At 40.4% G+C, this 23,669-nt stretch overlaps 1 protein-coding gene across 2 annotated transcripts; it reads right to left on the bottom strand.

The window, feature by feature from the left end:
• Nucleotides 1–790: 790 nt before the first annotated feature.
• On the bottom strand, nt 791–8,964 carry LOC117376760 (rab5 GDP/GTP exchange factor-like). 2 transcript variants are annotated; one of them, XM_033973297.2, is made up of 9 exons: nt 8,750–8,964; nt 7,290–7,464; nt 7,098–7,222; nt 5,538–5,689; nt 5,376–5,445; nt 4,795–4,930; nt 4,101–4,195; nt 2,991–3,247; nt 791–1,985 (listed from the first exon to the last, which is right to left on the bottom strand). In XM_033973297.2, exons 2-9 carry the CDS (start codon nt 7,445–7,447, stop codon nt 1,629–1,631), a joined length of 1,350 nt encoding a protein of 449 aa, XP_033829188.1. In that variant the 5' UTR covers nt 7,448–7,464; nt 8,750–8,964; the 3' UTR covers nt 791–1,628. The 2 variants fall into 2 exon arrangements, with proteins under 2 accessions (XP_033829188.1, XP_055080381.1); XM_055224406.1 differs by having other exon boundaries at nt 819–1,985; nt 8,914–8,935.
• Nucleotides 8,965–23,669: the final 14,705 nt, after the last annotated feature.

Genomic DNA, 23,669 nt, shown 5'->3' with positions numbered 1-23,669 from the left:
TCTATTGTTTGTCAGGGACTGCAGATGAAAACTAGCTGTTTAGCTATAATCTGGTGCAGATCATCTCTGTTTTATGAGCATAATGTCTCTGTACATTGTCCGTTCTAATAAATAAATAAATAAAAATAAAATAAATACATTTATGATTGGCTTCAGGTGCTGGGGCAAATGAGAGACTAAAATGCCAAATGATCACGTGAACAACTGTCATCATGTCCAGTGTTTTTGTAATTGTAATTCTTATCAATAAATGCCATAACTGATTTGTCTACCTCATATCTGAAAATCACAATACAGCTGTGTATTTGCCAATGACCTCCTTAAAGCAACACTGCATAACTTTCTGGAGGTAGCACATCACCTTCATGATTCCATGGAAATAGAAAGTTAAAACTATACTTGGGAACATTCTCAATACAGATAAACAAGTTTTATGCCATACTGTGCGACATTAAAGCCAAAGGAACAAGATGCCCTTAGAAACAAGCAGAAGGAGGTACTGCTCCAGGCCAAATAAGGTTTGTGGAGATGCGAGCTCGCTCGCAGCAAAGACACTTTTCTTTGATGTTCTTGTACATTCTTTGGTGCAATAAAATACAACTAAAATGAAAAGACAGAAACACAAGTACAGAGTGGGGCTTTAAATTGTGTTTTGTGGTATCATTGTGTGGAATCACTCACCAGGCTAAAGGAATTAAAGTGGAACTAACATCTAAATTATTTAGTTCCACTTTAAATATGTTCACACATGGAGATGGTAAACAAGAACTGAAAATAAACAGTGCTATTAACTATTATATATTTTATTATTAGACAGATAGAAAACATCCTCAAGAAAACACACAAATCAGGAAGGAACGAGTCAGCTACTTGTCTTCATAATTCAAAGACATTTAGTATAAAATGTAAATGTAAACAGTGCAACACTTCATCCACAGACACAGGAGAGGCACAGAGAGGCTGGCTTTGTTACACCACAGGGTAGTTCATGAGAAATATCACATTTATGGAGTTTTTTTTTCATAATTATGACCTTCATTTTCACTAAGGAAAAAAGTGCAATCAGCTGTTTCAAAAAAGTGACTTTGGATAAGCCTCTATAACCTACCACAGACCCACCTATGTTTGAATAAGTTCAAAATCATATAGGGAGCACTCCCATTTACATTAGGGCAATAATTTATTATGTCTACACAGGGGTCTACAGAACTGTACATAATAGGGTAATAATCTTTTTTCTGTTTAAATTACTGCTCAATCTGATCATTACATCTTAAATACAGACCTAATTATCAAAAAGTATTAAAATATTCCTGATTTTAATCCTATATTGAATTTATGTAAAGAGTGTTGTGCTACTAAACACTGCTGCTGCATAGTGGACCACTACCTTACAGTGCAGCACTATGTACAAGCTGTTAGTTAGTGCTGATGTTGCTTAGTCAAGCAAAGGTCAAAGCTAGTGTTCCCTGCTGCATTCTAGTCCATGTGAGGTCAGCAAACAGAGCTTGCATGGTGAAAATGTTTTCCACTGACTATAAACATAGTCTTTGTAGAATTTTAAATGAGAGCAGTTGAAGTTAGGAGCTGCTATAACAAACAGACCTACGCTGTAATGCACAATGATTTTAACAGTCAGTCTGTGCAGAGCTGGTCCTGCTCCTCTCCTCTGCATTGGGAAAGTGTTGGGCCTGTGCACAAATCTCCTTCTGAACCAAAGCGAAAGTGGCAGTAGTCTGGTCTAACTGAGCTGTCACTGTCTCCATCCACTGGTGCAGCTGTGTGCTCAGGGCATCCATATCCTGGTCCATGCTCTCCTGCCTGGCCTTGAGCTCCTCTAGTAAATGCTGGGTGCTTTTAGCCACATGTTTCCTCCGGTGTCCAGTAGAGGGGGCTCTCTGGTGCAGCATGTAACCTTCAAACTCCTCTGGGCTGAGGTTAAGAGATGGACCATCCAGCTTTTCAATGAAGGCAACAGCACAAGACTGCAAGACACATTCACAGCATGTTAAGAAACTCAGGTTTATAATTATAACCTACACAAGTTTACAGAACAACCTGGGCTTGTAAGACAAGCAATAATGCCAACAATATTTGTATATTTTTTACTTTCATTCTTGTATCTATATTCATGCCACACTACATTCTGTGGAATACATGTGATGTGAGTGTGATACAAACAGATAATTTATTAAATATTAGGTTAAGATCAAATTTTAAACTGGATATACCGTGTCCCTATTTTGACCCATCAATAAAACAGTGCTACAGATAACAGTATGATAATATTCTTTATATATATATATATATATTATATATATATATATATATATATATATTTTAAAGAGGAGATATTTTACTTCTATTAACTGGTAATATATAACATACAGATCACCGTGTTACCTTTATCATTTTGACGTTGCCGACGTTGATGTTTTAACATGCTATATTTGCCCAAAACAATGTAACAGCATGTTTTATAACTTTCACTTTCGTTTTGGTGCTCCCTTGGCTTCTCACACTAAGTCACTCCCCCTTCAGAGCACCCTAATGAAATTTCCCCACGTTGCACCAGGTTTATGAAGTTGTAGTGTATTCTTTTGTATCATGCGTTTGTATATTTATGGAAAAGCATTGGTGAAGTAGGCTTGTACTGCAAACTTAAAGGTTAAATTACTCAAACATGCATGAATGACATCTAAAACCTCTTCAGGCATGCTTTTGATGAAGGAACAGCATTATAACATAGTAGAAAGCCAAAAAATTAAAAAAAAATTAAAAAAAATCAATTTTGCATTATACCCCATCTTTAAGAAATTGTCTCCAGAGCTATATTTCAGTTATGGTAAAGAAGAATACCGTGGGAAAACCCCCACAGTATGAAGCAGACAAAATAGGTAGTCATTACACTATGATGTGATTTGAATGTCTTCTTTACCTTATTTTTAACAAAACACAAATGGCTGCAATCAAAACAAACCACCACTCACCAGGTTAGTGAAGAAGTATCCGCTCTCCCCAGCCATGAGGCTGTGGGGCAGGCCGAAGCGGATGATGTACTGCATGTTAGAGTGGAGGCGTGGGGGGTTGGCCTTGAGCAGCACATAGACCAGAGCGGACAGGAAGTCGTCTGCGTTAGCCGGCTCACTGTTGGACAGGGCTAGAGCCTCAAAGATATGGTGGCAGCATTTGGACACACAGGCCAACTTATCCTGAGGGGCACGCTTGGCATCCACCTCGATTATGGCTGACAGAAAACAAAAACTTATGTTATCCTGGTTTGTGTGTTGCCATCTGATCTGAACTAAGGAATAACAGATGAGAGACAGTGGCTGAGGTTACATGCACGCTCAAAATTAGATTATCATCAGATAAGAAGTAAATATCATCAGAAGTGCCGTAAACAGCAAAATAATCAAATTTCGTTCTGGTCATGGTTCCTCCGATTACTCACATCAGACTTTGTGGTTTAAGCGTCATTTAAATCTTCTTAAAGGCCCAGTGTGCTGTCCCTTTAAGGACAGGTGGGGAAACATTGCCCTCTAGTGGGCGTATGTCATATTGCAGTTTGTCTTTTTGTAAAGGAGGTTGAGGCAGCAGCCATGTTCCTTCTGCAAGCTACGAGTTGGAGCTGCAGTTCATGTTTAAGTGTTGAAATATCTTCTGCAGAGTTAAAGGGAACATATGCCTGTAAGTTCATTACCTGTTCTGTGTAAATATGATTTCCGTTTAGCCCTATTGTTATGTTAATTAGATCGCGTTTGCGTTTTTACACATGCTAATTGCTACTTGCTATGCTAGCGGACTTTACATGGTCATTACCAGTTCAATTGAGTAGCTAGCCACTGCTAACCTGTGTTAGCGTTAGTCATGTTTTAATGTGTCTTTTGTTTCCTGTATGCAGAGATTGATTATGTTTTTTTGTGCCTGTTTTACAGTTAAAAATAAATTGAAGCAAAGAGAAGCACTTCAACTTCTTTATTTCAAGTCTGTTTGCTATCTGCCTAACTTCACGGTCGTTTAGGGAGGGCAGAATACCCAGAAATTAGGTAATAGCCCGATTTTGGTGTGCATGTGAACAAAGCCAGTGAGGTATTTACCAGTGATGGCAAGCAGAAAGGGGTCTCCGGTAACTCCACTCTTTCTGTCAGGAAAAGGCACATCTAACATCTCAGGAGTTACCCAGTTTAAAGAGCTGTCAACACACAACCACATTGTTTTGTTATCCTTGGGTTAATTCCTTTATTTTCACATGCTTTGTTGTTATTAATACTGTCTATAAGACATTTACTACAGGCTGAAAGTCAATGTTATAAACCACAACATTAAGGAACATATTTAGTTACATTGCAATTCCTATGAAATATCTGAGGTAATTCTCAAATGTTGGACCCCGTCCTAGTAACTAGACCCTAATCAGCATTTTAACAATATTACTTTTGGCTTAAATGCCCCGTTCTGTATTAAATATTAATGGCCTATAGAATGTTGAGGTTCTCTGAAACCCAGCAGTTACATAGCTCTATCAAGAACTGTACCATTCAATATGAAAGATTAAACAACCCATACCTTAAATTAAACAACCTCTTGCTTGTGTCAAATCTCAACAAGAGCTGAGATTTCACGCTAACAAGCCAAGCTTAAGATCTGGGGATGGGTCCCGGAGCTCTGTAATGCAGCAGCTCACTACTCCTGACAGGTTTAACCCCAGCAGCATTGAGCAGTGGGTCAAATTTCCCTCCTGGGGGATTAATAAGGTAACCTGTATCACACACACTACCATGTAGGACTGACCGTATTCTCCTCTGCAGAGTTAGGTCTCTCTGCTCATCATCACATGAGTCATGGCAGAAGACCCACTTGTGCAGGCGTGTCATGATCAGCTTCTCTAAGTGCTCCATGACCTGGTGCACCTGAGGCTCAGGTAAGTCTGGAAATCAAGAAAAAGAAGACTATCAAATGTCACAAACTGTTTTTAATCTAGACCTCTGGAACACAAAAACACAGATTGTGTTTGGCAAATCACTGCTTTTAAAAGATATATTCAAACTGAAATCCACAAATGGTTAACCATTTTTCATTATGGATTGGGCCAAAAAGGTAATATTGATATTGCAATGTCATGCTGACAACAACGATGCCTTAGTGACTGAATAATACAAAAAGAAAAGGGAAGAAAAACTTTATGCAATTTTTTTCATAAGGGTAGGTCCAGTAATTACATATTATTAGATATAGATATTAGCCATAAACCAGCACTAAATAAATATTAGGATTTTGAAAGCCAAATACCAAATTCTATTTTCACATTGGATTTACAGCTATAGGCAATTAAAAACGCATCTTAGATTTGGGGACAGCCTCTCTTTGCTCACCACTAAAATGTGCCGAAAAAGACTGGTAAAAATCCTGGACCAAATCAGACTGTTTTTGCACTGGAAGGTCCTGTACAGAAAGGAAAACACTTTTTAAGTCACAGGGCATGCTGTATTGAAATGACTTGTAGTACATGTATGTATGCCATGCAAGGTACATACATGGTAGGCTTCCATAGTATTGAGAAAGGCGGTACAGCGGGACTGCAGGCGCTGGGAGGGTGGGCTTCGAAGTATCTTGAGGAAACCAGGGAAGTCTCCAGGCTCCAAGCTCTGGTAGGCTTTCAGCACGTTGCTGTGGATCTCTGCTGACCCTAAAAGAAAATGTAAAAAGCAAGATTATTATGGGAATGCAAATCTGTTCTATGTATCTGTACTTGAAGATTAAGATAACTGTTACGGCCGCAAGCCTTAACTTCTTTTCATTTGTTATTATTTGCCTGTTATGTTAGTGTGCGACTGAATCTGTCCCCTTACCCCAATGAACCCATGATCCTAGCTGTGTGAGGACTGTTTCCCCGCCTGGCCAATCCTGTAGCTCACCTGCAGCTGATTCCCCTACTTAAGGAGCTTCAGCACACCTGTTTGGGTGTGCCTGGGTGTGCCTGTGTGTGGTCTGTATGCCATTACGTACGTGTCTCATTTAGTTAGTCACTTGTTTGTCCACGTGTGTGTGTGTGTGTTTTGAGACACTAATTTACTGTTAGTATTTGATTCATGTGTCTCTCATTTTCCTTTGTCACTTGATTGTTTTCGTGTCCCTTAGTTTTGTCACTCGTTTTTAATAGGCCTACGTGACCCGTTTTCTGAAACACAAATCTTGTTATTTGTTAGACTTGTTATTTTTGATTTCTTAGTTTAGGTTATTTTCTTTTATACATTTATGCAAATATTTTAGTCCACGTTTGTTAGTTTGTTACCCTGTACATTAAATTATTTCTTTATGTCACTTTTTTCCATCTGTTTTTTGTTACTTCCCAGACCCTAGACAAGCTAGGTTGTAACAATAACCTTCATATTTTTCAGTTCAGGAACTGAAAAAGTGGCTTGGATGAGCAGTGAAATGTCTTCACTTCTACAACTTTTTATCCAGTTGACAGATTTAACTTTGGCTTTTACTATAACCTTCATATGTACTCAACCAAAGTCTCATAATAATCCAAAAACTGTACATGTGTGTATTGTCATTAGCATTATATTATATTGATTAGGCAGAGAGAGAAGAGTTTAAAGATAAGAAAAAAGCATTTGGGATTGTTTAACTTTAATTTGCTTAATGTTAATTGACTACTTTGAAATAAATAAAATAAAATCACAAACTAAAGTTACGTCAATGTTTTTTGTGTTTATTACACTGACATGATTCTCTCACAGTGGACATGCACCTAGGATGAAAATTTCAGACCCCTCCATGATTTCTAAGTGGGAGAACTTGCAAAATCACAGGATGCTCAAATATTTATTTGCCTCACTGTAGATGTAAGGCAGTGTTCACCAGGAATCTGACAAGAACTGAAGAAGCCACTTGGATTTGCAGCCACACTCTAAAACCTTTATACAGTGACAGCATTTAAGTTTTTGTTTGCTATGGCTGAAAGCTCAAAAAAGTTAGCATAATACCTCCTCTTTAATAAGTGCAGTTTTCACAATTGCCAGTTACAACTATTGAAAATGTTATTCCATTTTGATTGCAATTGACCCCACAGCCCTAAGCTCCACTACCTGGTTTAGGCGAAGACGGGCTGCCCCAGAACAGCCTCCTCATGGTATAGATGCGACGGCCTTTCTCAATGTTCTTCTTCTCCTCAAACTTGGAGAAGGTGACAGGTGTTCCATCACTGCTGGGTCTGCAAGTTAGACAGAGACACAGGTTACTTGTATCGTGGTAGTCAGATGGTACAAACAGCCCAGTACCTGCTATCCTGTGGGTGTGCTCCGGGGGGACGGGCTCTGTCCCGCCAGCATTTGGAGCAGTAGCCTTGCCACGCTGGGTTTCCATAGTAACCACACGAGTTCTTACACAGGAGCTCCTGCTGGGACATGCGGATGCCCCTGTGCTTGTCCGTCCACATGGTGCAGCTGTAGCTAACTGAAATCAGACAGATCATCAGGAGTGTATACAACTTCAGGAACATTTTAAAGTGCATGCAACAGGTTTTTATGACTCTCAAATTTTTTACTTAATTTGGTGGGATAATGCATGTTGTACATGTAAATAGAAATTATAGTTTTACACAAATCAAGAAGCAGTTTGTGAAGAAAAGTTGAAAAATATATGGAAAATTACAGGAAATGGGGAACTCTATTTTAAAGAGTTTCATATTGATGACATCACACTGGGAGAATTCTATCCAAAACTTCAGAGTAATTTACACCCAAGAAACTATTTTTTTCTGATACTTTAAACATTATTTCAACAAGACAAAGGAGACCTTGGTCAAACAATAATTTCTTCTAATTTGACATTAGAGGAATTTGGTTGCTAAGTAACAATTATGGAATTCCCCCACAAGAAATCTTGATTTCCAACCAGGAAGTAAAATTTGAAAAATTATTAGTCTGGATAGTTGGGTCCGGAGGGATGGAATGGAAGCAATCACAACTGAACCCAAGTTGCCTTAATCTGCAGATAGCGGATACGCACAACTGGATTTCAGCATTAAACTGGCAACCCAAATGAGAAAGTCATGTGAGGCTCATTCTGCTTTCTGATTTGATAATCACTGTGAAACCCAAAACACCAAATTATAACAAACAAGCTGGCCATCATGTTCTCTGTATTTTTAAGTAAGTGTAAATCAACATTATAATTATTATGAGTAAAACCTTGAATCTGGGGACACAGAAAGGTCAAGTTTATGAAATAAAAAAATCTAAATCTCACACACACTTCCTTTAAACGATTTAAACATTTGTGTTTCTTGCAGTTTCTAATTTTTAGTCTATCCTTTGAAAACACCAGATGTTGTGACATTAAATTTTATGTCCTTCTAGTTACATAAACACCAATTATCAATTACGCCCTGACGGTTCCTCTTATTCTTGCGTAGAACATTCCCCAAATGCTTTTACTTTCTTGACTTTCTTGAACCACTACTTTTGTACTATTTGTACTAATCTAGCTATAGACAACAATTCGATTAAATAAGCACAAATGAAGTGATCACGATAGGGTACGTTAACATGTGCAAAACTACTATTTTTAAGAAGTCTTTATCCCTGAAACATGAAGGTTAAATCCCTCCAGCATGACAGTCAGCTGATGGAAGGAGATTAAAGCAACAGGCTAATGTTAGCACACACCACATGTAAATACAGACTAACGCCATTTGTTTTAATCACATATTTAATGAATTATGTAAGGTTAGACTCACCTGGTACACGGAAACACAAGTTTCTTTCTCGTTAAAAGGGAGCCAATAACGTTTGCTTAACGATCAAATGGACGATATATTCTCTTATAAAAACTAAATCTAATCTGATATGAAAGTTATAAAACGGCTAAAATGTACAGTTTGTAGTAATTACACAAACATACTTGGAGGTAGAAAGGAGACGTCGCGAAGTAAACGGTTTCCTGAACAGCGGAAGTTGACACCGATTTCTACTGTCAATTTTAACTCAAGTTAAATTCATTAATTGCACCTTTAATAATATTTATTTACATGAAATAGATTAGATACAAAAATATAGACCAGCGTTTTATTATAATATGTAAACGTATGTGTAGAATGGCGTCTTAAAAAAAATATATAAACGACTTTAATTGTGAAAGTACACACAGCAAGCACGTGGACGGGGATTTCTAACTTTTCTTCCCCTGCCTTTTTGTGATTGGTTGACTGTTTATTTTCAGGGAAGTGTTTAATTTAATATATAGGATCAAACACAGAAAAATGTCTCAAAATATAACTTTGTGAAATTGTTATGAAGCATACTCACAGAGGTGGGTGGTCTTCAGTTACATTTACTCAGTTAGCTGTGTAACTTTTTAAGAAATTGTACTTTTCAGAGTATTTTTCTAGCAGCACTCCAATTTGAATCATATTTTTATTGAAGTAACAGTACTCGAGTATTATATTGGGTAATATATTGTACAGTGCAACAGTACTCTTTCTTGAGTAATATATTGTACAGTGTAACAGCACTCTTACTAGAATAAAAGTTGCGGTTCCTCTTCCCTCTGTGAGTAAGTCTACAAGTGACAAAAGCTTTATGTTGACAGTATGAAAGAATTTGAACATTTGGGTTTCTTGCAGTGCTCCTTCAGATTATTTTGTTTGACTAATTTGTGTATATCATTTGAAAATAACATGTTGTGCATTATGTCATGTTTTGTCTAATTACATTAACTTCAAATTATAAATTATCAAATTAAGTTACTCTTATTTGAGTAGTAGTCATACTTTGACTTCTACTTTGTAATTCTTACTAAGTGTGTACACCTTTTGGTTACTCTATCCACTTCTGCATATACATTACCTAATAATAAAGAAACAAACATATGCAGCCTGTTTTGACCAGATAATGATGACTTTTTGTAACAAAAGACTGACTGAATAGCACAGACAAATTACTCTTGGAATGGAATTAGATAAACCCTCTTCTGGTAATCCTGGTCATTTTCAATCCTACCTGCCATGCGGTATGCAACTTTGCCGTTGGTATATACGTGATCTGCTTGATCCATGGAGATGTCATTGCGTTGCCTGGAATGCGACATCGACAGGTGACATCGCCATCTAGAATCATTTTGATGATTTCAGACCTGGGATTGCCACACTTTGTTTCAGTCTTGTTGAAATTCTTTGTGGATGTGCCAATTTGTGGATCAGAAGATATTGTAGACATTTTTTCAGTTTTTTTAAAGTAACATCTAATGGTTACTGTAGTGTTTTACAGTATGTAGCAGTTCAATTTAGGCTACAAATAGTTGTTAACTTAAGCTCGGGAGAATATTCAGATTTCTTTCTCTTGATTTGGAGAGAATGTAATCCTTCATATTTACCACCAGACCAAAGTGGTAGTTGTATGTAAATGTTTAAGAGCCTGTATGGAGTGTTGAGGTGAAAGGTCATCCTGGTCAGAAGCGGCCTGAACCCATGACCTATGATCTCAGCAGATATACAGGCTTTTTCATGTGTTTACATTTTCTTTCACTACAGTCAGGAATACTTCTTCTGCTCTTGTACCAAATTCATAGGCTACACAACAGAATTACTTTTCTAATTTAAACAGCCATTTTTAAATCCCAAATGTTATTTTTAACACGTGTTTTTTTCTTAAATATAACAATGTCATTTTTTAAATATTATGTCACTTGTGATCAGAGGTGGGTAGTATTCAGTTACATTTACTTGAGTAGTGCTTTTCTCAAACAGTTTTTTACTCTTGAGTAATTTCTTGGACCACTACCATTTCTGTATTTCTACCATTACTATTCTACCACCTCTGATTGATATTAGAGACTATTCAGGTTTTGTCCAACCTTGCCTTGTTCATTAATACTAGCATTGAGCTATGGCTCTATGTCCTCCCCAGGTGCATCTTAAAATGAATTATCAAAGTACAAACTAAGCATTTTTCAAATTACCTGCCAAGCAGCCCTGTAACAAACAGCTCATTTGTTACAGAGCAGGAGGGTGTTAGCATGGGGACGGTCAGCTGCCTGGATAAAGCTGGCTATATGTCGTAACGGGTGAGTGTAGCGGACCAAAGGATGCAGACTCGGGGAATATTTACAGGATTTATTGTAAGAAAATAGGACAATGTACAACCAGTGGGTGATCCGGAGGTGAGCAGGTGAGCAGGTGAGCAGGAACACAGGACACAGGAACAGACCACATGAAGGGACGACAGGCAGACCAGACGGGCGTAGGGCAGAGCAGGCAGGAGACATCCAGGACCGGAGCACGACAAGAACACAAGGGCGACAGGAATGCAGGCAAGAAAGACGTGACACGACAGGGTGAAATGAACATGACAATGATCCCGCGCTGAGTCTCCTCTCCCAGCTCCTTTTATGCCCAGCAGGCATGTTGATTGCACTGATGGGCTGCAGGTGAGCACGGGAGGAGCCAGGAGCCCAGCCCAGATCTGGCAGGTGAGGGAGGGAAGGAGCACGCAGGGAGGAAAACCCGGAGTGGACACTGCGGATCATGACACTATATAATTAAAAATGGTCTCCTTTACCAGAGAAAGGACAAGGTTGAAGCCTTAGCCTTCCCACAGCAGCTCAGAGAGAGGGTAATGGAACTAGGACACTCCATTACCTGGGCAGGTCACATGGCATTCCAGAAACCTCTCAGAAGAATTGGTAGCAGTTTTGCTTGGCCAGGAATGTAAGTTTTGTACATCCTGTAAAATATGCCAGTTAACCTCAAGTGATACAAGCCCAACTACAACCACTAACAATTACTGGCACCCCATTTGAAAGAATTAGCATGGACATTGTGGGCCCCCTGTAGAGAAGCTCTGCTGGAAACAAATACATTTTACATTACCGAGGCCTTTCCCCTCAGGTCTATCAAAGCCAAACAGGTTGCTAATTGTTTAATGCAGCTTTTCTCTAGGGTCGGGGTCGCTAAATAAATTCTCACAGTTTGTGGCACCAACTTTTTGTCTAAACTCCTCCAACAAGTCTACCAGCTGTTAGGGGTCAAGGGTATCAGGACAACTCCTTATCACCCCCAAAAACAGACGGGTTGGTAGAGAGGTACAATCAAACGCTGAAAACTATGGTGCAGAAGTTTGTCTTTACCACAGGTGCAGATTGGGACCAGTGGCTACCGTACCTCCTGTTTGCCTACAGGCAGGTCCCACAGGTATCAATTGGCTTCTCACTATTTGAACTGTTATATGGACGCCAGGTGAGGGGCCCACTAGACCTGTTAAAGGACCGCTGGGCGTGTACAAAGTTGGAAAGAGACAACATTGTGGCCTACGTCCTGAAGATGAGAGAGAGACTTGAGGCAATGGCAGCCCTGGCTCAGAAGAACTTAAAGGGGGAACAGGAACAGCAAAAGACCTGGTACGATCGCAAGGCATAGGACAGAGTCTTCACGCTTGGTCAGAAGGTACTGTTGCTATTACTCACTAGTGATAACAAGTTGCTAGCTAAATGGCACGGACCTTACGAGATCACAAGACAAATCAGCAAAGTTAACTATGAACTGTACATGCCAGAAAGACATAAAAAGCACCAGGTTTTCCATGTAAATCTTTTGAAAGAATCCTCACTCAGCTAGAGCCTTCACAGCAACTTCTGGTGCGTGCTGTGAAGGATGAGGAAGTGACTGACTGTTTCTTTCCTACTCCTGAGGTCAATAGCCAGCTGCTGTTGACCTTTCTCACCTCTCTCTATCGCAGCATGCAGAAATCAAAGATTTGCAGGCCTCCACTCTATTTCAGGAGACCCCTGGCTTCACGTCACTGGTACATAATCAGACTCAAAAAGGATGCTCCGGTGAGGCAGAGGAGTGACCGGATACCTGAATGGTTGGTGCCAGTGCTAGAAAAAGAAATGAAACTGATGCTGGAGCTTAACATTATTAAAGTGCAGTGAATGGTGTAGCCTGGTTGTTCTCGTACCGAAAAAGGATGATTCTCTTCGATTCTGTAGTGATTTTAGATACCTGAATGCAATTTTGAACTTTGATCTGTACCCAATGCCACACATTGATGACCTGTTGGAGCGAGTGGGAGGTGCTTCATATATCACAACAATGGATTTGTCCAGGGGCTACTAGCAGTTGGCTTGAAGCTCAGGAACTGACTGCCTTCCGGACGCCATTTGGTTTATGTCAGTTCCAGGTGATGCCATTTGGCCTGCAGCCACTTTCCAAAGGCTCATGGACTTTGTGCTGAAGGACGTCTCAGAGTTTTCTGCAGCCTACTTGGACGATGTGGTGATTTTCAGCAGGTTCTGGGAGGAACATCTCCACCGCCTCCAGGAAGTCCTGCAGAAAATGTGGGCAGCAGGACTTACAATCAACCCCACAAATGTGCGGTGGCCCACTGGGAAGTGGAGTACCTGGGCTATACCATTTGCTATGGGAGGATTAGGCCACAGGTACAGAAAATGGAAGCCATCCATTCATTCCCTGTGCCCAGTACCAAGAGGAAGGTCTGTGGATTTTTTGCCTTGGTAGGGTGGTAAAGAAAGTTTGCTCAGAGTACAGCTGTCCTGAACAACCTCACTAAGAACTCTGCCCCCAACAAAGTGAGATGGTCAGCCGAGTGTGATCGAGCCTTCACAGACCTGAATAAAGCTATATGCACAGCCCTGACTTTGACAAACCCTTCATCCTTCAGGCTGATGCTTCCGGGGTGGGACTAGGGGCGGTCCTCCTCCAAGAGAAAGATTGAGAAAGGAGACCAGTGATATTCCTTAGTCGTAAGCTGCTCGGCAGGGAAACCTGATACTTGACAGTGGAGAAGGAGTGTCTGGCTGTGAAGTGGGCCATCAACTTCTTGAGGTACTACCTGCTAGGTTCTCATTTCACCCTGGAGTGACCATCATGCACTCCAGTGGTTGAACCAGATGAAGGGTGCTAATAACTGCATTGCAGGCTGGTATCTATCTCTTCATCTCTACAACTTTACAGTACACTACCAACCTGGGAAGGTCAAATAACTATCTGTCTAGAATGGCTGAGGACTGTGTCACCTTTTCAAGAGGCGGAGGGAAATGTAACAAACAGCCCATCTGTTACCAAAATAAAAGCACATCATAGGCCCCCAGACTGTCTCTTGTTTAGGGTCCCAACAGTGTGAGACAGCTCTGTCCATAGGCCCCTAAGATCAGCTGGTACTGGTCTCCTGCTGGTTAAAACACAGTGATCAAACACAGTGGAGCCTCATTTTGCACTAATATTTTTATTACTGCAAGCTCCTCCCATGTAACTGAGTTCCTCAGCCTATCCCTAACCAGCCCAGTCACATTTTAACTGCCCGGCCACCCTACGGAGGAAACCCATTTCAGCTGCTTGTCCACGATCTTGTCTTTCCGGTCATTTACCAAAGCTCATAACCATAGGTAAGGGTAGAAATGTAGATTAACCGGTAAATTGAGAGCATTGATTATTGCCGGACTGTTGTGGTAAATTAAAGACACTTTTAAAATATTGCTTGATAATCATTTATGGGAGAGTTATACATGAATTCACATAGTTATTGACTTGAAAGTTTTAACTGTCATATGTCTATCTTTTGTATTTGGCATGTGTAATTTATGTGAACCGTTGTACATTGGCTATTTCTGTGATTTAATTCAGCATAAAGCACTTTGAGTTGTTTTTGCACCTGTCTCTGTATGAAAGGTACTACAAATAAAATTGACCTGACTAGTTTGGATTCTAGCTTTAGTAGCTATTCAGGTTGTCAAAAGTATTGAAAATCAGGTACTAATTGCTACTAAAACAAGTATTGAAACTAGATACTCAGTTGAACAGGTATCGATACAAAAAAGTCATATTTACTGGACAGAAGTGAACCTTTCCTGAATAGCTTGAAAGTGATTTTGAGCTGTATCAGAAAAAATATAAGACCACATAGACTAGTAAACACCTACCGCTATGGAACCTACCTGGACCACTGACGGATTACACAGATATAACGTACATGAAAAAATAAATGAAAATATAGAAAAAAAATCTATTGTTTAAAGAAAGTGTGTTTTTTTCTTATCATTATCAGAATATGTATTTATTATCAAGTCAAAATGAAGTTTGAAATTTTAGTATTCCTCCACCTGTGGCTGCTTTAGTTTAAAAGGACCTGCCCCTGTTACTCCTTGCTGCTAGATTCTGTTTGTTAATTGACATGCCACTTTACTGATTTTGTACCTTTTGTTGACTTTTATTTTTGTATTGTAATTCTAAGTTTGTTAAATGCCCTTCCTTATCCAACATTAAAGCTACTTATTAAATTATACTATCTTGCATTACCTTCCTTTTTCCCTAGGAAATGGTTTGTAACAGTGACAACACTAGTATCTATTAGTGTCTGGTATTGATTTTGTGACAACCTTTATTCTTGCACATAGCTGGAAACTGGAAGTAAGCTTCATAAATCTGTCATGATCCCTGTCTTGCTCTCCCTGCATCCTCGTCTCCCTCCTCCCTCACCTGCCTGTCTCCGAAGCTGGGCGGAGTCCTGACTCCTCTCGCGCGCACCTGCTTCCCATCAACGCAATCAACACCACCTGCCGTGGATAAGAGGGGTCTGGACCAGTCACTCGGCGCCGGAACGTCCGCGTGCTCTACGTGAATATGCTCTTGGCTTAACACTTTTTGATCTTTGTATTCCCGTGTCTTATTGGAACCTTTCTGCTCTGCTCCAGGAATCAGCCCGAGAACCAGCTCCGGATCTCCCCAGTCCCTGCACCTCTGTCCTGGTATGGTCTTGTGTTCTCCCTGTCTCGTCGTGCACCCATGTCCCTCCTCGTTCACGGACCCGCACCTACGCTCCCCGGCTTCTACGAATTATGACTTATGATTTACTGGATTTTGAACTAAGCTTTTGAACGCTTACTTTTGTTATCACTTGTGTGAATAAAGACATTGTTAAACATCGTGAGTCTGCACCTTTGGTCCTTACGCCACGCTGGTTACGACAAAATCATGATGTTCTATCTTGTTCTTATTGGGTTTCAGATGACATCACAACATTCTATAAGACAATAATATTTAATACGCAGATGGGTGCAGCTAAAATGGATATTCTTCAAATGAAGTTTTTTTGTTTTTAAATTGTGAGTTCTAGGATCATTAGTCAGATCAGGCTCAATATGTGTGAATTTACACATTATTTCATGGCAAAGTACAATATGCCGCCAAAAAGAAGCCCAACACCAGAGGAGTTCGAGGATATGAAAGCTTCCCTCGATTACCTGACTGGGTAGACGACTGCTGTCAGAGAGCAGCAGATACAGCTCCTGACTCTGCTGGAGCTGGTGAACAAACTGCGCATCTAGAAAAGGACCGGCGCATTGAGGATTTGGAGCGGTGAGTGGACGAGCTGGGGTAATATACTCGAATGAACGACGTGATCACCAGGATTAAAATTAAGCCGTGGCGATGGTCAGCGGTCAGCTCAGTGAGCAGGAGAAGGTTAGCGATCAGCCCAGTGAACAGGAGACCCGCGTATGGTGGAGCAACCTACCTCCAAAGCGGGGGATAGAGTTGGACCTGGAGCACATCGATGCCTGTCGTCCGCTGCCCTCAAAGAACAACGAAAAACCAGCCATCATGAGGTTTGTGAATCGGAAAAACAAAACGGCTCTGCTAAAACAAGGCCGTATAATGAAAAGAACGAACGTTTTCATAAATGAACAATTAACAAAAAGAAATGCTGACATGGCAAAAAAGGCCAGACAACTCAAAAAGCTGCAAATGATCCAACACACCTGGGATTTTTAGTAAACTAAACAGGACCCCAGAGGAAACCAAAGTGTTTGTTATGAGAAAGAAAAAAGAACTTGGGCAAATACAACTGACATCAATGGACAAAATAAGGTAACACATGACTCTATACATCCCATATGAATAATAGGCCTACATCAAATACATAAATACATAACTCCATCAAACAGCAATGAGCTGGACATGCTACAGAGGATCCTCCATTACAAACAAACAGAACTGGAACCTTTTAAGTGCATGGTGTCCAACACACAATCTGAGATTGACCCAGGTAACAATTTTCTCTTTATTTTGGATACAAACTGTAATTATCTTACTCAAGAACAATATAACAATAACATAAACTTTGATGGGAAACTGTCAATAATACATTTTAATAGCAGGGGCATGTATAGTAATTTCAATTCTATCAAAGAGTATCTTCAACAATTCATTTGCCCTTTCAGTATCATCGCTGTTATGGAAAGCTGGTTTAACCCAGACAGAGATATATCAGTTTGTCTACATGGTTATGAACTAAGATATATGAACAGAGAAAGTAAAATGGGAGGTGGGTTTGCCTTATTCATCCATAAATCTGTATCATTCAGCATGTTAACCCATCTATCACTTTCAATAGATGAAACAATGGAAAATGTAACTGTCAAGATTCATAATAATAAGAAAAATATTGTTGTAAGTTGTGTATATCGTTCACCTGGCTCAAACACTGAGGCTTTCACTGAATGGATGGAGAAATTGTTTTCTACTGTTAATCATAAACTATTATTTATCTGTGGTGACCTCAACATTGACCTTCTAAATCCAACTACACAAAAAGACAATAGATAGATAGATTTTAATAGATTTTTCTGATACAATGTTCAATTTTTCCCTCTATGCAGCAATAACCAAACCCAGCAGAATAACGTCACATAGTGCAACAATAACACTGGTCAACACTAATGACACAAATGAGCTCAGATTTCACATACCACATCCAGACACATGGGTTTTCATAAAACATCCACGTTTTCCACGAATTCCACACGGTTCGCCCGTACGCCGCCAAAATAGGCATTCGTTTCCTGTTTTTTTATGTCCTCTCACGACCACAGGCATTGCTGATGAGTGATTGGGGCATGAATGGAATGCAATATTAATTTTAATCAAAATGAACACTATAGTGCCCCCTACCATAGGGGTGAAACGCCAACATTATCCAATTCCTATGAAATTTGGGGAATCAATTCATGGTCTCAGAAGAAACAAAAAAATTTCCACAGTTGGCCACCAGGGGCGCAATGAATTGAAAAGAAATTGGCACTTGGCACTTTGACTTGCATGTCTATGAATCATATCTCCTCCTAGGTTTTTCATCCGAATTACATCAAACTCCACATACAGCATGTACATATGTCAATTGTCAATAATCATCCACGTTTTGGGGATTTTCTTTATGGTTCATGAGTAGGACGCCCTCAAAATATGACTTCATCATTGGATTTAAATTCCTACACGACTTTTCCTTAAGTGCAAATGAAACCTATCTAGTCCTAGGTTTTTCATCCAAATTACCTCAAACTCCACATACAGCATGTACACATGATTATTGTCAATAAACATCCATGTTTTGGGGATATTCTTTCTGGTTTAGTACACTGTCAAAATATGACTGCTTTCCTGCATATTTGATTCCCTCTCACAGACACATGGATCAGCCTAAAAAGCTCAAATTCTAATCACTGATGCGGATTAAAACTGTGAAAAGCCCCCTACTGTACAGGTAAAAAACACAACTTTGTCCGATTGGCATGAAAGTTGGTGAGATCATTGTGGACCTCAAAAGGGGCAAAAAAGTCCATTACACCATACCTGTATTGTACACGAGGTTGCCGGTTCAAAGCCATGGACCGTCATTATAATGCCATGTCCACACATATGTAGAAACTGTGTGAAGGGGAGTGGATAGCGGCAGGGGGGTGGCCGGGTGGGGATGGTGGCTGACCCCGGGCGGTTGCGTGGGGGGGCGGTTGCGCGGGGGGCGAGGGCTATCATTGCCGCTTGTGGCTTTAATTTGGCATTAAGCTTGGTGACCAAGATGAAGCTTGGGCGCCACACATGGCATGCAAGTCATGCACCGAGTATCTGCGTCAGTGGACTAAAGGCAAGAAGAGTTGTCTGAAGTTTGGAATTCCCATGGTTTGGAGGGAGCCGACATCAATAGCTACTTCTGGGCTATTGATGTGACTGGGATCAACAGAAAGAACCGAAGCAGCCTCAAGTATTCTGACCGTGAATCAGCATGTTGTCCTGTAGCTCACTGTGATGAAATTCCAGTACCTGTCTTTGTAGAAGTTCCTGACATCAGTGACAAAGATTCCTCCAGTGTGGTTTTAATGATGATGCTCCACATCCTTTTTCCCAAAAGGAGCTAAATGTTCAGGTTTCCTGAGAATCTGGGATCACTGAGTGACGAGCAGGTGGAGAGATTCCATCAGGACATAAAAGAGATGGGGACCAGGTATCAGGGACGCTGGGATGCAGTCATGATGGCTGATTACTGTCGGACTCTGAAGAGAGACATCCCTGCTGCTGAGCATTCAAGAGGTTCATAAAAACAGAAGTTCATGTCCTGAATTTTGCATAATGATAACGTAGCATTCCAATTTACATGTACTTACCTTTAACAATTAACAAAACCTAACATTTAATTAATACATTCTGTTAGAAAACATTTTTTGGATGAGAAATATTAAAGAAAATCAACTGATAATGTGACAAAATTGTAATCAATTTAGTCAGGAGATCGGATTTTTCAAAATCAAATTAGCATAAAAACCTGACCTGACTGAGAAAAATGGATATCATTTTTGGATTCAGCGGTGCAAAATGGTCCTAATTCAGGTGAAAAAACACAGACAACTTTCAAAAATGTTTTTTTGTAACCCAGTGTAATTGATAACATCTTTACTAATATTATGGGAAACCAAACAACTAGTATCTTGTTAATGTGTGACATCACTGATCACTTACCTGTCTTTACTCTCTTCGACTGTGAATTGAAAAAAAAAAAGTGACTTATAAAGCATATAAGAAGTGAAGAGACCATTAACGTTTTTGACAGTAGTTTAAAAGAACAGGAATGGATCTCAGTCTTTACAGAAACAAATGTAAACCGAGTATATGGCAACTTCTTGAACATATTTCTATCTCTGTATAATAAATTTGAGAGAGTGGACTCATACAAGTACCTGGGTGTTCATCTGAACAACAAAATGGACTGGACTCACAACACAGATGCACTGTACAGGAAGGGCCAGAGCAGGCTCTATCTCCTGAGGAGACTCGGGTCTTTTGGAGTGAGAGGGCCACTCCTGAAGACCTTCTATGACTCTGTGGTGGCATCAGCCATCCTGTACGGTGTGGTCTGCTGGAACAGCAGCATCACAGAGAGGGTGAGGAAGAAGCTGGACAAGGTCATCAAGAAGTCCAGCTCTGTCCTGGGCTGTCCTCTGGACTCAGTGCAGGAGGTGGGGGACAGGAGGGTCCTGGCTAAGGTCCTTTCTATGGGCCATGAGTCTCACCCCCTGCAGGACGCTCTGTCTGCCCTGGAGAGCAGCTTCAGTGACAGATTGATTCACCCTCGCTGTGTGAAGGAGAGGTTTCGCAGGTCTTTCCTTCCTGCTGCTGTCAGACTGTACAATGAACACTGTTAACACTGAACATGTGTCATTCATCCATACCTATGTGCAATACTCAAGTCACTTTACGAAGATGTTATATTAGAGTCTATTTTTAGTTTATTTTTAAGTATATTTTTTAAATTATTTTAAACTATCTATTATCTTGTTTTATTGCATGTACCATTTTCCTTCTGTTCTTTAACTGTGCGGTGCAATACTGGAAATTCCCCACTGTGGGACTAATAAAGGCATATCTTATCTTATCTTTAACACTGTCCAGTAAAAGAATATCATAAAAAAGGGCAAGCGATCAAAAAGCCCTAGGCTTACCGAAAGAATATTAAATGCTTGTAAAAAAAAATTAAAAAATTATAAACTAAACTAAAGATGCTGAACAAAGATACAAGACATATAAAAATGAATTAACAGATAATAATAATTAGAACTGGCAAACAGTTATATTATAAAAGAATACTATATGAAAATAAAAACAATATAAAGAGAACCTGGGACATACTAAATAGTGTAATTAAATGAATGAGATCAACAAAAGCTCTGTATCCTAGTTATTTTGTTGATATAAATGGGGATAATCACAACATAAAGAATATAGTTAATGGTTTTCAGTGATGAGGAACCTTTACTCATTTTTTCTCTCAGCGACTAATGAGACAAAGTCAAATATGTTGTTCAAAAACGTAAAAATAAATTCTCCACAGACTGTCATGATATCGATATGTCATTGGTTAAAAATGTCATAGAAAACATTGTAAAACCTCCTTTATCTAATTTATTTTTTCAGTCTAGTAAAATGAAAATTGCAAAGTGATACCACTATTCAAAAATGGAAATAAACACAATTTCACATATTATAGATCAATTTCACTGATGCCTCAGTTTTCAAAAATTCTAGAAAAAATATTCATATCTCTGCCAGAAAAGTTTGTTAACAAACATCAAATAAATGACAGTCAATACGGCTTCAGAACATAAGGAACCACTTTCATGGCAATAATTGAAGCAGGAGAAGAAATCACCAAAGCACTGGACAAAAAGAAGCATGCTGTTGGTATCTTTAATGATCTGACAAAGCATTTGACACAATTAAACATTCAATACTGCTTGAAAGATACAGTATCAGAGGAATAGCTAGGAACTGGTCAAGAGATTGCTTAAGAGGACAAGACCAGTATGTTAAAATGGAAGAATACTGAAGGATGTAAAACATCATTCCTCATAATATTAGAGATTAGATCATCTGAATGCCTTGGCATTGCTTGTTCCACAGGGGTCAGTGTTGGGACCAAATGATCAGTGCAGCATCCGGAGTGATGCGGCCGCTGTATTGGACCGTTGTGGTAAAGAAGGAGCTGAGTCCAAAGGTGAAGCTCTTGGTTTACCGGTCAATCTATGTTCCTACCCTCACCTATGGTCATGAGCTCTGGGTAATGACCGAAAGGACAAGATCACAGATACAAGCGGCTGAAATGGGCTTCCTCCGCAGGGTGGCTGGGCGCTCCCTTAGAGATAGGGCGAGTAGCTCAGTCACACGGAAGGAGCTTGGAGTAGAGCAGCTGCTCCTACAAGTCGGGAGGAGCCCGCTGAGGTGGCTCAGGCATCTGCTCAGGATGCCTCCCTAGGGAGATGTTCTGGGCATGCCCACTGGGGAAGACCAAGGACACGCTGGTGGGACTATGTCTCTCAGCTGGCCTGGGAACGCCTTGGGGTCCCACCAGAGGAGCTGGAAGACATGTCTGGGGTGAAGGACGCTCTGCTTAGACTGCTTCACCTGCAACCCGTTTTTGGATAAGTGGAAGAAAATGGATGGATTCAATATTTTTTACAGGGAATACTTCAGTACAGAACTGGGACCATATGTAGCCTGTGCTCTTATTGTTGTAATTGAACCTGTATGCCCCGAACCTTAACCTGCAGATAGAGGAAACTGTCGTAACGGTGGGTGTAGAGGACCAAAGACATGCAGGACTCAGAACAGGTTTACAGTGTTTTATTTACAGGTAGTGAACGTTCAGTCTTAATAGTTCATGTAACACACACACAGGGAGCAGGGAGCGGGAGGCGAACCAGACGGGAGTGGTGCCAAGCAGGGACGGGAAACCAGGACCGAGACAGGATCAGGATGAGACCAGAGCAAGCCAGGCAGAGATGTCCAGAGGGGGCACGAAGGTAACCAGGGCCGGAGCACGAGGGGACCAGGAACAGGGCCAGGGAAAATCCAGCAGGGATAGTCCAGAGAGTGGGAGACAGGGCCAGAGACGGGAAGCAAGCCGGAGGCCAAGACGGGACAGGAGGAAAGGCAGTGAGGAGGACTGTACCGGAGCTGGAGCGCAGAGGCAGGAGCAGGGACGAGCGAGAGCAGGAATCTGGAAGGTAGCAGAAATCCGGTAAGTAACCGGCGGACAGGCAACACAAATACAAAGCTAGACTGAGGCATATGCGTTGACACGTGGATGGTCTGGCTCCGAGTGTCTTCTGCCGAGCCCTCATATACTCGGCAGCAGGTGAAGGTAATTGCGCTGATGCGCTCCAGGTGGAGTCAGGAACTCCGCCCAACTCCAGGCAGACAGGTAGGGGAGGGGGAAGAACGCAGGAGGACAGACAATGCAGGCATCATGACAGAAACATACAAGTTTGTCTCATTCTCAATATATGTACAAACCATGCCTCATGTGAAAGCTCAGAACCTCTAGAATTCACTCACTGAGCCACAGGGGCTTCACTAGCACTGAGTCATGATTGGGGTTTAGGTAGATCAGATAAGATCAGACCAGATCCTTTTAGTCCTTTTATTTAAAAATAAATAAGTATTAGAATTGTTATCGGTGAAAGTTATATTTGATTTGAACATATTTACCTGCAGTAACATTGTGTACACATACTTTTACTGAAGCAATGAAATGCTGTAGGCCTACTGTAGACAGGTGGCCATTCTGCAGTTCCTTTTGTGCACAGGTACTGATGTGTTATGCATACGTTAGCTAGATTAACCCTGAAACAACACAAGAATTTCTTCTAGGTAGATGGCAGGAGTGAGAGCTTTTTGCACAAAAACGCATTAGAGAATAATTGTCAGTTTTAAAAATATAATTATTATTGTAGTACAACGTTTTATTTAGATTATGTATCATTTCAAAGGGTAAACACTCTCCCACTCTCAGTTTGAACTATTTTAAACACTGAGCCTT

The sequence above is a fragment of the Periophthalmus magnuspinnatus genome, chromosome 9, assembly GCF_009829125.3.
Source record: "Periophthalmus magnuspinnatus isolate fPerMag1 chromosome 9, fPerMag1.2.pri, whole genome shotgun sequence".
In the NCBI taxonomy this organism is placed as follows: Eukaryota; Metazoa; Chordata; class Actinopteri; order Gobiiformes; family Gobiidae; genus Periophthalmus; species Periophthalmus magnuspinnatus.
The sequence above is the reverse complement of the archived record's forward strand: the minus strand, read 5'-3'. Positions and strand labels throughout refer to the sequence as shown.

What these genes read in the sequence shown, in the direction of transcription:
- LOC117376760 (XM_033973297.2), bottom strand. Translation starts at nt 7,447, where the DNA reads ATGTGGACGGACAAGCACAGGGGCATCCGCATGTCCCAGCAGGAGCTC. An exon ending in CCCGTCTTCGCCTAAACCAG is followed by an intron (nt 5,690 to 7,097) that starts GTAGTGGAGCTT and finishes ATTTTCTTTTAG; the next exon opens with GGTCAGCAGAGATCCACAGC. An exon ending in ACTCTGCAGAGGAGAATACG is followed by an intron (nt 4,196 to 4,794) that starts GTCAGTCCTACA and finishes GTGTGTTGACAG; the next exon opens with CTCTTTAAACTGGGTAACTC.